The sequence below is a fragment of the Spermophilus citellus genome, assembly GCF_964194105.1.
Source record: "Spermophilus citellus genome assembly, chromosome: 14".
In the NCBI taxonomy this organism is placed as follows: domain Eukaryota; kingdom Metazoa; phylum Chordata; class Mammalia; order Rodentia; family Sciuridae; genus Spermophilus; species Spermophilus citellus.
Genome location: NC_138194.1, coordinates 96,398,299 through 96,411,429, shown reverse-complemented (window position 1 = coordinate 96,411,429; position 13,131 = coordinate 96,398,299). Strand labels below are relative to the sequence as shown.

The window sequence follows — 13,131 nt, the reverse complement described above, 5'->3', positions numbered from 1 at the left end:
AGTGCTCCACTGCTCTGGATGACATTGCTCTTATGTCTTTTATACTTGAATCCTGAAGAAGAGTTTATCTTGATCAAACTTAAGGAAAATAATTCACCCTATTAGCTTTTCTCAGAGGAGGTGGGAGGTCAACGGAAATAAAGAGCAAATCCAAATACTCAGAAGATTTTAAGATAATCTTTGTTATATTTAATTGACCCTTTTTGAATCCAAATTCCCTAATGGTCACGTTCCTGTGGCTGTAACTACAAACAGAGCAAAGTCATCATACAAAATAAAAATTATTTTTACTTTCTCTGAACTCTATTTAATAGATTTTTATTGCCTTACTTATATACTGTCATTTTAACACTATGACAGGTACTTCCAACACAAACAGAAGATTGTTCAGACAGTAGCAATATCTATAAACTCTGAACTAAATCCACAATGAATAAGAACCAGACACTAACCAAAGTTAGCTACACAATGAAAATACTGCATCAGCTCCTTACATTATCAACACCCAATGTTGTCAAAACACAAAAATATGAGAAACCTAAAATGGGAATTACCAATACTGGTGAACTCATATACTGGCTCACACTGTTCACTATTTAACACAGGCAAGTCTTGACTCATCCACAAGGAGGATCTCAAAATGCCTGAGGTTATATGCAAGCAAAATACTGTTTATTAGTGTGGATATGTATGAACAGTTTTAAAGGTGGACATTCCCGGGTTTATGCAGATTTCAAGAGCCCATGGGCAAACAAAAATTTTTGGAAGGCAAGATCATCTATTAACATTCAAACTATCAGTAGTCCCTTATTCCTGAGTGAAAGAGGAAAAGAAAGGTGAGCAGGCAGTCATATCAGAAATATCAACTGATATATTAATAAATAATGTTTGTTTTACTGTTACTACATAGTCAATGTAGTAACAGTAAAACAAACATTATTTAAATTTAAAAATTTCATTCTGATTGGTCATCCTATTTGATACATCTAGATTTTGACCTGTACTGATAAAAGAAAGTCAACAATAAGAGAAGGACAAGGGAAATTCCCAGATATACTTATGGTCTCGAATCTCCTGCACTTAAACTGAAGTACAATCAGTACAATCCACTGAGCAAGGCCAGAATATGTTGCCAAATGTCCTAAAGACCATTAAAATTCATGAAAAAGATTTGAGTAAAGACTAAGCAACTATTTGAACAAATGTCATAGCAATGAAAAGGTGAAAGAATTTTTAAAAATTGCCCTGAGTTATTCAAATTTTGTGTTGATAAGACAATAAAAGTTCTGATATAAATTTAGAAATCAACAGTTTCCTATTAACTTCATTAATCAGCAAAGAAAAAGTGAATCAAATAAATTAACACAATTATAATCTAATGTAATAACTAGTAAAGATACATTATACTAGCATATAAGAATATTTTTAAAAGAATGCTCTCAGAGCTGGGGTGTAGTTCAGTGGTAGAACATTTGCCTACTATATACAAGGTCCTAGGTTCAATCCCCAACATGGCAAAATATAAAAAATAAAAAAATAAAAATTACTTCATGGACAAAACTGTTCTTTAAGATTTATAGGATAATAATGTATCAAATATGACAAACATAATGTAAATGTTAGCAGAATCCTAGGGAGTTAGGATTAACAATTCAAAAAATTTTGCAGATAAGAACTTAACTTATTTTAACATGGTGTTCATTCAAAATAACTAAAACATATCATAAGAACTAGAAATAAAAGGTTTATTTGTCAAATAAAAATTAAGGTAGACTGTGATCCTAAGTAAACACAATATTCTTGTAACCTAGTAACTTTTTAATGTTTTCAGTTTCCTAGAAGCACTTCAAATTTACATACACTTTGTAATTTTCCTCACCTATTCATCTACTGATTTTACCTGCAAAGACAAGGTAACCTAATATTTTTATACTAGAATTTTAAAATTCAGTGCTTTTAGACACTGTATATTAATTTATTTTACACTTAAAAAACACTGAAAAAAACCCTTTTGATTTATTCAAAGTTGAGATTTCAAAATGAAACACAATTAAAAATAATCTAGAATTTTAAGAACATTCAAGATAATAGCTCATGGGTCAAAATCACATCTTCTACAACTCTCTAGGGTCTAATCACACCATTTCTCAGCTCTTCCTTTCAGACCGTGCACTAATCCCCAGAACACACACAGGTAGGGCCTATGCTAGGACCTTTGCACTTTTTACCTCCTCCTACCATCAGACTCCAGAAACCCCTCAAAACTCTCCTTTTACTTTGCCACAACAGGCTCTCCCCATCACCAGCACTGTACTCCAAGTTTATGCACTTCATATTAATTTTTTCAGCTACAATCAAACTTTTCACCACTTAATTATGCCAGCAAAACTCAAAATTCTAGCAGGATGAAGTTGCCTAATTATATTTGTTAATATTTAGCAATTAAATATTTTTTACTACACATGTGTTTATATCCCTTATTGATTAAAGTTTCAGAATACTAATTTCTCTTCCATTTGACTTACCTTCTTAAAATAACTAACATTCACATTGCTAATACTAAAGTTAGCGTTAAGTGCCTAAAGTGGCAGGAAACATGCCAAAATCAAGGTGCTGTCTTGCTTAATACTCTGAGAACGCTTTGTGTAAGGTAGTATTACTGCTTCTGCTTTTTCAACCAGGTTACAGAGGTTCTGAAATGTTCATTAACTTGCTCCATTTAAAGAGGTAATAGTGCTGGATCCCTGAATTCAGGTTTTGCAGTCTCTAAAGACTGGATGTTCAATCACTCCAGATTCTGCTCTAGCAACTGATAATACTAAAGTCCTCTCACTTACTGCAGAGTTTTAAGTTTAGCAGGCTCTTAATAAAAGATAATAAAAACAGATTTAAAAAATAAGAAAAATCAAATTAGTTTATTTTTCCTTCAAATTTAATCTTCTGCTTTTTATACAAATAACATACCTAAAATTGGTTTCTATTAGCTCAAAGAATACAGAAAACAGATTTTCTTGTATTTTGAAAAATGCCTACCTCTACACAAAATGACTAAGCAAAGAAAAAAGACCTATTTTATTATTAAAATTTCTCAAAACTAAAGAAGTACTTACTGCATTTCAGCTCTTCCGAAATATGAAATATCACACTATTAAAATGAATCACTCTGAGAAAATAATGTAGCTTAACTTTTGCCACGTTTAAAATCTGTCATTATGTAAATTTAAAAATTAAGATAGGAAACCTAGAATGATTTGTTATAGAACTAAGAAAAATATGACTTTAAAACTGAAATTTTTAACGTAGGTTAATAAAGATCATCTTTTGTTCAACCCATAAGTCAAAATTCATTTGTCTTAATTTTTTTTGTAATAACCATATATTTCCAGATAACACCAAACATATGAGTTCATTTATTACAAACCCACCAAAATTCAATAAACTTAGTATATTACCATTTGCAAGTAAATACCTATGATACACACACACACACACACACACACACACACACACATACACACACTTGCACTTACCAATTTCTAATTTAATAAAATGAATATTGCTATGATCTGTGGTAAATGATGGTAGGGGATGGTCAACAGTACTAGTACTACAAAATATAAATTTACAGTTTTAAAAATACTAAAAAACCAGGACCCTTATGAAGCTTAGCAAAACTAAACTGCCTTTTCAGCTTACTGTTAATTTCTTTTTAAGAATTATACTGATATTTAAAACACAAAATTAAAACTAATATTTTCTCCCTCAGCTTAAAATACATCATTTAAAAACAAAAATTAAAAACACTAAGTATCTGCAGATGCCAGTTCTGTCAACTCAGCAAAACTAAAACTGCAATATACTCTCTTTACTAGAGAATATACGTGGTAGTTAACTACCACACATAAACTGTTTCCTAGCTAGTGGTTTTAATCAACCCACCACCAAAAAATAAACTAGTATCTATGTGATGTGACTAGAACGAAATCTCACAAAACATAATAACGACATTCTGCAGGAATGATGCAATGAATACAGAGATATAAGTGTGTGATACATGACAGCTGCACTTCAACCAAATGTCAGAGAAGCAAATACAACTGTCTTTTCTCTTAGCCCAATCTTTGCCATCATACGAAACACACACACACCACAGCAAAATAAGCTTAAAATTCCTAGATTTTATATTTTTATAAATTTATGAAGGAGGCTAGGAAATCATCAGTTTGTAAGTTTGTAGGTTTGATTCTAAGGTAAGCTCAGAAGAAGGAAGCTTTCTAGAATACAGAGACCTAAAATTAACCTGCCTTGGGCAAGCTCTCTAATTCCAAGGAGCAAGAGTAAAAGAGCCTTGATGAACTTCCGGGGACAGTCTTGCCAGACACATACATACAACTAGATTAAGTGGGCAATCAAGATAGCCTGTTTGCCGGGAAGGATGGCACATGCCTATAGGCCCAAAAAATAGAAGGCATCCAAGTTCAGGAGTCCAAGTTCAAGGACAACCTGGGAAACTTAGGGAGACAATGTCTCACAATAAAATATAAATAGGGCTGGGGATGTAGTTCAGTGGTAGATCACTCCTGAGTTCAATGCCCAGTACTGGGAAAGGAAGGAAGAAGAGAAGGACAGAAGGAGGGAGGGAGGAAAAAAAAGAAATATGGTCTGTGAACACTGAGCCCATTTAGCTAACTGAGATCACAGCTCCAGGGAATGAGGCAATGTGTCATAGTGAAAAGCTCACCATTTGGAGCCCAAAGGCACTATGATCCAAATGCAAGCTTCTAGATTTTTGTTCCAAATTACATTCACTTTTTTAAAAAATTTAATTATATATGACAAGAGAATGCATAACAATTCATATTACACATATAGATTTTATACTTTTATAAATTTATGAAGGAGGCTAGGAAATCATCAGTTTGTAGGTTGTACAAAAAGTAGAGACACATCTTCACGTCTTCATACATGTACTTAACTGTTTTCTCTTCTAAAAAACAAACTATATGTGACTTTTCCTTGTCTAGCATACTTCTGCCTTGGGTCTGTTATTTTCCTGTCTAAAAATGAGATTAAAATATAAGTAAACTATATAAAAGAAAATAAATTTAGAATCAAAGGACCTGAAAGATCATTTAAAAAGTAACACTGACTGAAAAGACATTAAAACAGAGAAGAACCTGACTTCCACTTAAATTTTTTCCCCGGTATTCCTTTTCTCTCCTTTTCTTATAGAAAACTATAAGAAAAAAAAATTAATAAGAACAAAGATCACAGTGAGACCAGATGTGTTTTAAAATAAATAATAACTCTATTTCCCCCTATTTCTAATTTTGCTTTTCACACTTTGTGTTTTTGGGGAGGAGGCAGTTCTTTATCATCATTAAAAGGAGTATACAAGACTTTGCAGATATTTTAAAAACTTAAGAACTAAAATGTCTGTACACTGGTACACATCTGCTTGATGATTAGGCTGGATGGTTTCAGATTTGACTTTTGATTCAAATTTTATGATTATCTAGATGTGAAAATGTCTGAACTATATAAAAAAAAAGTACATGCAATTGCACACGTTTTCTGAAATTAGGTTTTTAAGGTAGTTAATGAGTCAACAATGATTACTTTTCAACTATATACGAATTTAGAAAACCCACATATAAAGAGACAAATATTTTATTCATATTACCAAAAGAACCTATATTTTACATAAAAGTATTCACCTGATGCTCCTACAATTTAAAAACTCATCTAATATAAGTATTATTTCATAATTAAAAGTCAATCCACATATTTCTTCTCAGGAGTATTCTCCTACCCTAAATATAGATCATACAACTTATCTTTACTAATGCTTTCCTTTGAATATCTTAGGAAAACAATAATTTTTTTAAATTCAGAATATATGTATTTTTTTAATTAGAAGGTGATTTGTACTTGCTACAAATTAATTTCCTCAGTTTTCCCACACTATTAAGATTCTGCTTATGAACATCTTAAAAACTCACATTTGCAAATGTTCCATACAGTTCAAAAACCTCCAAATGTGTGGAAACAGCATTTGCCAATTCAAATTTATACTGTTCTATCAAACTCTGATACTTGGAGACATCTCCACATTTTTTAATCTTTCATTTTCCTTTTCTTTAGATCTAGAAGAGAATTAAATAGAAATATTCCAAAAGAAGTCAGAAGAGCATAACTCATCTGAATATTTTCAATTGACTCTATACTTCAAATTTGTTTAAGACTAACACCACAGCATATTATTTGTCGTGTTTTCATAACTAAATCATTTTCTACATAATAACTAGTTTAATTTCAATCAAAAGACAGAAGTTAAATCAGTAGTCAAAACCAGTTTTACCACTTTCATCACTGAACATTTTTGGAATAATGAGACACTTTAATATTTGCAAGGGTGCTCTATAAACTATAAAACTTTATAGAAATGTTTGATTGTCACCAAGAAGACTGCTACAGCTTTTTTCAATGATATGGCTTTCCTACAATTCCAGGCCACTCTATATAAACACTAAAGCTTCATTTAAAACCTTACATACTTAAATCTCAGATCCCCAAATGATTATTTTTTAACTCTAGCTCTTCCCTTGAATTTGCTTCAAGCTTTATATTTATGTATAAATATGTATAAATTACACGCATTTATGTATAAATGTGTGTAATTTAAAGTAAGTTTAAATACTCAAGTTTATTTGATCCTTAAAATCAATCTGTAAATAAAAGCCAGTAATTCTGCTTCTATTTTGCTAATAAGCAGACCATTTAAAGATTACTCATATTTACAGGGTTAATAACTCTCTGAATTTATTATGTCTCAATTTAAAACTATCCACTTAGTGTCTCCAGTATAACTTCAACTCTGCACCTTCTTCTTACCAAAATACATTCCTGTATCAAAACACCTGCATCATTTTGATTCTCATGATATTACTGCTTTCAAGGTAATATAACAGTCAATGTCAAAGTTTGGATGGACAGAGGTTATATTGGAAAATATGATGGAGGTAAGATAGAAAACGGGTGCCTGTGTCAATTGAAAAGTAGTATGTTAAAATCCTTATACTGATTATTCAGTTAAAGAAAAAATTTAAGTAAGACTACAAAATTTTCAAAAATTTTAATAGTGCACACTAGGAGTTAGGTTTAGTCTAGAAGAGATCCAAGTATCAAACAACAAATATTAGAATGAAAATGACTAATCATTCAATGGCTTATTAGGTCTGCCCCCATTAGTACTGGAAAATAATCAAGCCATCAATTATTTTCTTATGTAGCTATAAATGTAATTTGAAAACAAAAAGTAATAAATCCCTACTTTAAAAAAGCTTCTCTTCAAAAGTAAGATATCTTCCTGAACTTTAAGAAATATGTGACATGGTTTGTTTAAACAGTAATAATTTACTTTTCCTAAAACAGAGTGAGTCTTCCTACTAAACAAATCTTAAACTAAGGGAGCTTAACTTTAGTTTGTTTCTGCCTACTACATTTAGAGTTTATCCTTTTATTCCTAGGGACACATTAAAAATTATTTTTTTCTTCTTTATATATGAAAATACTTCTACATACAGAACAAAGAAAACTGGTATTCTGAGTATTCCACTATCATTAGGCTCCTTTTGCATTTCTCTTTAAAAGGAAACATATCAACATTTGATAAGTAAGTTCATTAATAACAGATAAACTATTTAGTGTCAAGTACAGAAACAGCAAGATTTGCATTTATTCTCTACCAGTCCAATGACTATAACAATTAAACTACATTTATATCAAATATGACTCAATACTTTTCAAATTGATCTGAATAAATCTGGAAGATGAAGCATTCAATATGGTTACAAGAAACACTGTGAAAGAAAGGAGGGAGGAAGGGAATTATTTCTGTATATTTTTAGTGATTAACTATTCTGGCCCTTATGAGAATGTCAGTTTCTCAGTAATCAAATAGAATTGATACAAAATACAGAATGGCCCTTTACAAACAGAATAATATGAAGAATAAAGCTTACCTCATTTACAAATAAAACCTATTAAACATTAAGTCCCACAGAAATATTGTGCCACATATAAATTAATCGCAGCAATTTAAAATTGCTCTGTGGTAAGCCACTTAACAATTTAATACTCACCTAAGTCTAAGTAGTTCTTGAAACTATTGATATTGAAAAACAAAAATCACAAGAAAATTATTTATTTGAATTATTCAGAATATGTATATATAATTCTCTTACTTCTTTTTTAATCAAGGAGTTACCTGAAGCAAATGCTCAAATCTTTATATGAATGAATTCATGAAAATTAAATTGATAAAAAGTTTCATGATGATCATATGAGATTACTCAGGCTAATGTTTACTTCAAACAATCATTATCACTGGGGTCATTAGATTAAATTTAAATTTCACCAATTGAGGACACACATGACATCACCCTTTCTAATAAGCACTTAGAAATTTCTTGGTGAGCAGCTACAACTTTCATTTGTTCTTTGAAATCATCTAGAAACCCAGAACACTAAAAAATATATTTAGGCATAGTTTTAAAATAGCTCTTTTTTTATAGTCCTTATCTTTCAACTACTGAATCATAAATTTTAACTGCTGTTGGTTTATAAAACATCACCAGTAGCAGAAATAAGTTTCTCACCAATACAAAAGTTATGTTCATCTCTCTGAAAACTACAGAAAAAACTAATGAACTACATGCTTCTTCAACAATGGAAGCAAGCTCAGTTACAACTCTGTAGGTTGAGAAACCTAAGAGAATATATTAATGTAGGTTAACTAGTTAATACCAAAGTCAGTAACTTAAATACTTAAAATTAACATCAAAATCAAAAAATAAGTATTATTTCTATACTCATTTTATGACAGAGATTCAATAGTGTGCTTCACAGTATACAGCTCCTTTTGGCCAAATGAGAGCCAAAAAATCCAATTACTGCCTAAACTGCTATCATCTGTTACACAGTCTCAGGCAATATTTCTCAATCAGGAGCATTTCATCGCCTCCCCTTCTCCACCATCCCTCACTGGTGGACATTTGACAATATCTAAAGATACTTTATTGTCACTAATAAGAGAGATTTACTGCCTGGTTCCCAGATGTTTTCGAAGCCCTCCAGAGAACAATTATGTACACTATCCACCTGATAAGAGTTACAAGACCTCTAGAAAGAACCTCGAGATGCCACTGAGGAAAAGGGGTGTAATAACTATGCCTGTCAACCTCAGATGTTGCAGTGTCAACAGTCCTAAAGCAGAGCCCAAGATCAAGGCCATTAAACTGAGGGTCAGGGAAATGCTGGGGTCTAAGGTCAGATATTAAAGAGACAGAAACCCTTGACTAAAGTCAAATATTACGACTGAACAAATTTTTGTCTGCCATTGCCAACTCAGGAAATTGACTTAGTGCAAATCAATCAAAAGCAAATGTGTAACATGCCTACTATGAAGTTGTAGTGAAAGAAAATGTCAAAATGTCTGGTAAATAACATCCTGGAGTTGCTAAATCACTAGACTCCTCACCAAAATAAATAGGCTTCAAGAAGAACAAAGGCAACCCAACTCTAGCAAGGGGACTTCTCTAATGGTTCTCTCAAGTTGAGGCTTGAAAATGCAACCAAGAGGACCTCTACCATGAGCAAGGGCTAGCTAGCCTGAATAAGGATCACATTCCTGAGGAGGAGGGGAATTACCTTTATATCTGCTAGAGCCCAGTGACCCTACATGTTGTTTCCCATCCTTCTTTGGCAGGTGGTGGTTTTATACCTGTTTATGTACTTTTCTGACATCATGTATAAAGGATATATTAGGGAGGGTTAAATTTACCACATACAGCAGATGGCCAAACAAAAGAAGAAAGCAGTGTATGGAAGGAGTGCCCATCTAGTTTGGGAGATAGTAACAACTTGTTCTAGGTTCTGCCCTTCAGGAAAGGAGAAAGTTAAGTGCAATTTTGGTTTTAGGTGGGATGGTGAAGAGTGGAGATATTTCTGAAAGTGTATACTATGAAAAAAATACTGTGCTAACCATTAATTCACTCAGTAGTATGAAAGACCACCTCTGATACAGGACAAGAAAACAGACCTATCAAAATTTATCTAAAACTTGGGAAGCTTATTATCTGAATTAATTTCCTCTTAACCTCTCTCAACATAACTCATGTTAAGTATACTAAGATACCAATACACTCTGTACAACCCATGTAATAGATAATTATTTTCAGTTCTCAAACACCTAAAACGATTACATGAAATAATTGAATAAAGTTTTTAAATGCTAAAACTGAAAACTAAAAACCAACGCACATGTATTTAAACTGTGATTATAATAATGCTTTTGCTACTACCAGAAGAGTTAACAGTAATGTGAAGCTATAGATATTGTGCTTAAAGTCAAAATTCTACATTTTCCATACCATTTTTGTAAGTAGTCCAGTGCCTCCAAACGAGCACCAATCTCAAAAGTGATTCCAGGACGATTTGGGGGCTTTTTACTCATCTTGAGATCCTATTCTTCAGTATTTTCTTTTCACTACCTCAAGAGGAAAAAAAGAAAGTTAGATTCCAATGCATAAAATGCACAGGAAATATAGTGTAAGGGAACAAAATTAAACAATTTTTAAAACAATACATGAGATGTTAAAATACTTCCTAATTTTTTTTAATTTGAATGAAGATTACCAACATCTCTAGGTAAAGTACTATGCAACTTGGAGGCACTCATGATAGGGAATTAAGCAAAAGGACATAGGAAGATAAGTAGTTAAAAAAAGAATAAATAGATGTGCCATTAAAACTTACTAATGGTTAAAATGCTTTAAATTTTAATTTGAAAATGTCCAAGAAAATACCCCAAAAATGATTTCCTATTTTGAAAAATTAAGAAAGCCGAGTGCTCTGAATAATTTTTTAAATTAAGAAAACAAATTAAGTTTTTCATTAATTTCAAGAAATATTTGAGTGCTTTATAATACAAAACATTGGAAACACACAAAGACAATGAAGACAGTAGACACAGTCCTTGGCCAGTGAGGATTTTGATTAATTCCTCTTGAGACTGGGATGTTTCATTACCTATAAAGCCCTACCTTGGCAGCAGATTCAATTTAACAGGGTCACAACTGAAATTTTTCCTATACTTCATATTTAATAAGGAATAATGCTGGGGATTTTAACTGTGAAAATTTACTTCTACTCTATTTCTATTTCAATATACAGCACCCATACTGATGTTAAAAATGGTAGTGATGTCAAACAAAAAACTACAAAAAGTACATACATACTTCCCTCAAGATGATTCACAGGGAGACTATTTAAACTAAAACTATTAAACTTGGCCACCTAACATACTTGGGATGGCCTCCTTTTTCACTAATGAGTATTTGAGGACTATGAAAGTGTTTTGAGATAATCTAATCAAAATCTAATCGATAATCAGGAAGTCTATTATTACTGGAGAATGAGACAAATACCTAAAACAATTTTTTGTATTTGTAATTTCTAATGATTATGGTGACTACAGTTTTTTAAAAAGTGGTTTTTGTTTTTTTGATTTTTTTACACTGGATTGGTCACAATTTCAAAAGACAAAAAAACATAATAGCAAACATGAAATTCTAATTGTCCCTTCCTCTCAGAAAGAATCTGACAGGCAAGGAGGAAAAAATAGTATGACTTCCAGCTCCAAAAATTGTGAAATAAAATTTAACAGTCATGATTTGGGGGTAGCTGGAGACATTCTCTTGGTACGGCCTGAGCAAACATTAGGCCACTAAAGAGTTAACAGGAATCATGGCCAGACTGGGGTTATGGAACACATGTAGGAATATTTTTAATAAAAGTTTTGTTGGTGTGCAACACATAAGGCAGTTACTTAAATGTCTGTGTAGAAATCAAATCAGAATTTTTGCTGTTCTTCACAGGAAGAACTCAGTAAGGGATGGTTAGGCAGTTACACTAACATTTTCTAGGATCAAACTTAGAGCCCATAATAATAATACCCAGTGACACTTAGGAATGAGGTAAATACAGAAAAGGCAAGGTTTCATTTTCTTGTGGAAAGACAGAAGGATGAAGAGAGATTTTAATCAAGTTACTTTTACAAAATAAGTCAATCTATTGGAGAAGAAAACTTGAGGCAAAAAGAGAGAAGGCAGGACACGAAGAGGAATAAAAACAGGGAGGAAAGCGAAAAAAGAATAGCAAAAAAATGGAGGGACAGTGGAAGCTATGGGAGATGACAAGTGGAGGGGAAGAGAAAATGGGTAAGACAGACACCAAGCAAGTGGAGCGATGGTCAGAGAATGCTGGAGGGGCCACAGGAGGTGGGAGGTGAAGCTGGACGTAGAGCGGGCGGCAGAAGGGCAGGAAAGGCTGGGCAGGCTGGCCCCAAGCCCAGCAGCCTCCAGGTTTGACAGCCGCTGGCCCTCGGCAGGGGGAAGGAAGGGAGGGGAGAGGGAGCGGCGGCGCCCAGACAATAGGGCCGGCGAGCTGCGGCGAGCGCGGCGGGCTGGGAGCCGGCCGGAGGGCGACACGGCACGGGGGCGTCCCGGGCGGCCGGGCGGGGGCCGGGTGGCCTCCAGGCCCCGCCGCCGCCTCTTACCGACTCGGCCTCCTCTCCGCACAGCAGCCGGGCCGTCCGGGGCCGAGCCGGGGCACGAGCAGGGCGGCCAGCCCGGGCCTCCGCCTCCGCCCAGGCAGCGGCCGGGGAGGGAGCAGACGTGGGGCGAGCCGGGACGGCAGCGCCGGGTCGGCCCGAGGTAGCGCGGGAGGGAGCTGGGTCCGCGCCCTCAAGCCCGCTCAGGGTCCGCTGCCATCGCCTCCGCCTCCACCTCCGCCGCCGCCGGCCAGCCCTGACGCGACGCGGGGCCCGGCGACGTCAGCCGCCCGCGACGCACCGGAAGCGGGCCCGGTCGCGCCACGTGACCCACGAGGGTTGGGCTAGGACGGTGCCGCCGATTGGAGGGCCGTCCTGGAAGGCGGGGCTTGGCGGCGGTTGGAGGCGGCTCGCGGGCGGGTCCCAGACATCAAGGAGGGAACAGGAGCTCTAGGCGCCCATTGGCGGTTGTGAGGAGTTGGACCTTTGAGTTTTGAGAATGAAGCCCGAGGATTGTT

General features: G+C 34.7%; 1 protein-coding gene across 18 annotated transcripts in view; it reads right to left on the bottom strand.

The window, feature by feature from the left end:
• Positions 1 to 12,900, bottom strand: part of PHF20L1 (PHD finger protein 20 like 1) — a gene marked incomplete at its 3' end in the record, with an annotated part of 71,601 nt that extends 58,701 nt beyond the window's left edge. For 14 of the 18 annotated variants that reach the window (XM_081265996.1, XM_081265992.1, XM_081266003.1 and 11 more), the window contains exons 1-2: positions 12,620 to 12,900; positions 10,434 to 10,553 (exon numbers count right to left, since the gene is read on the bottom strand). Coding sequence is in view for 15 of the 18 variants with exons in the window: in XM_081265992.1 (XP_081122118.1) it covers positions 10,434 to 10,516 (83 nt within the window). Of the gene's footprint in view, positions 1 to 6,002; positions 6,147 to 10,433; positions 10,554 to 12,619 lie in introns of those variants that run through there. The other 4 variants (XM_081265997.1, XM_081266002.1, XM_081266009.1 and 1 more) reach the window with 3 other exon arrangements.
• Positions 12,901 to 13,131: the final 231 nt, after the last annotated feature.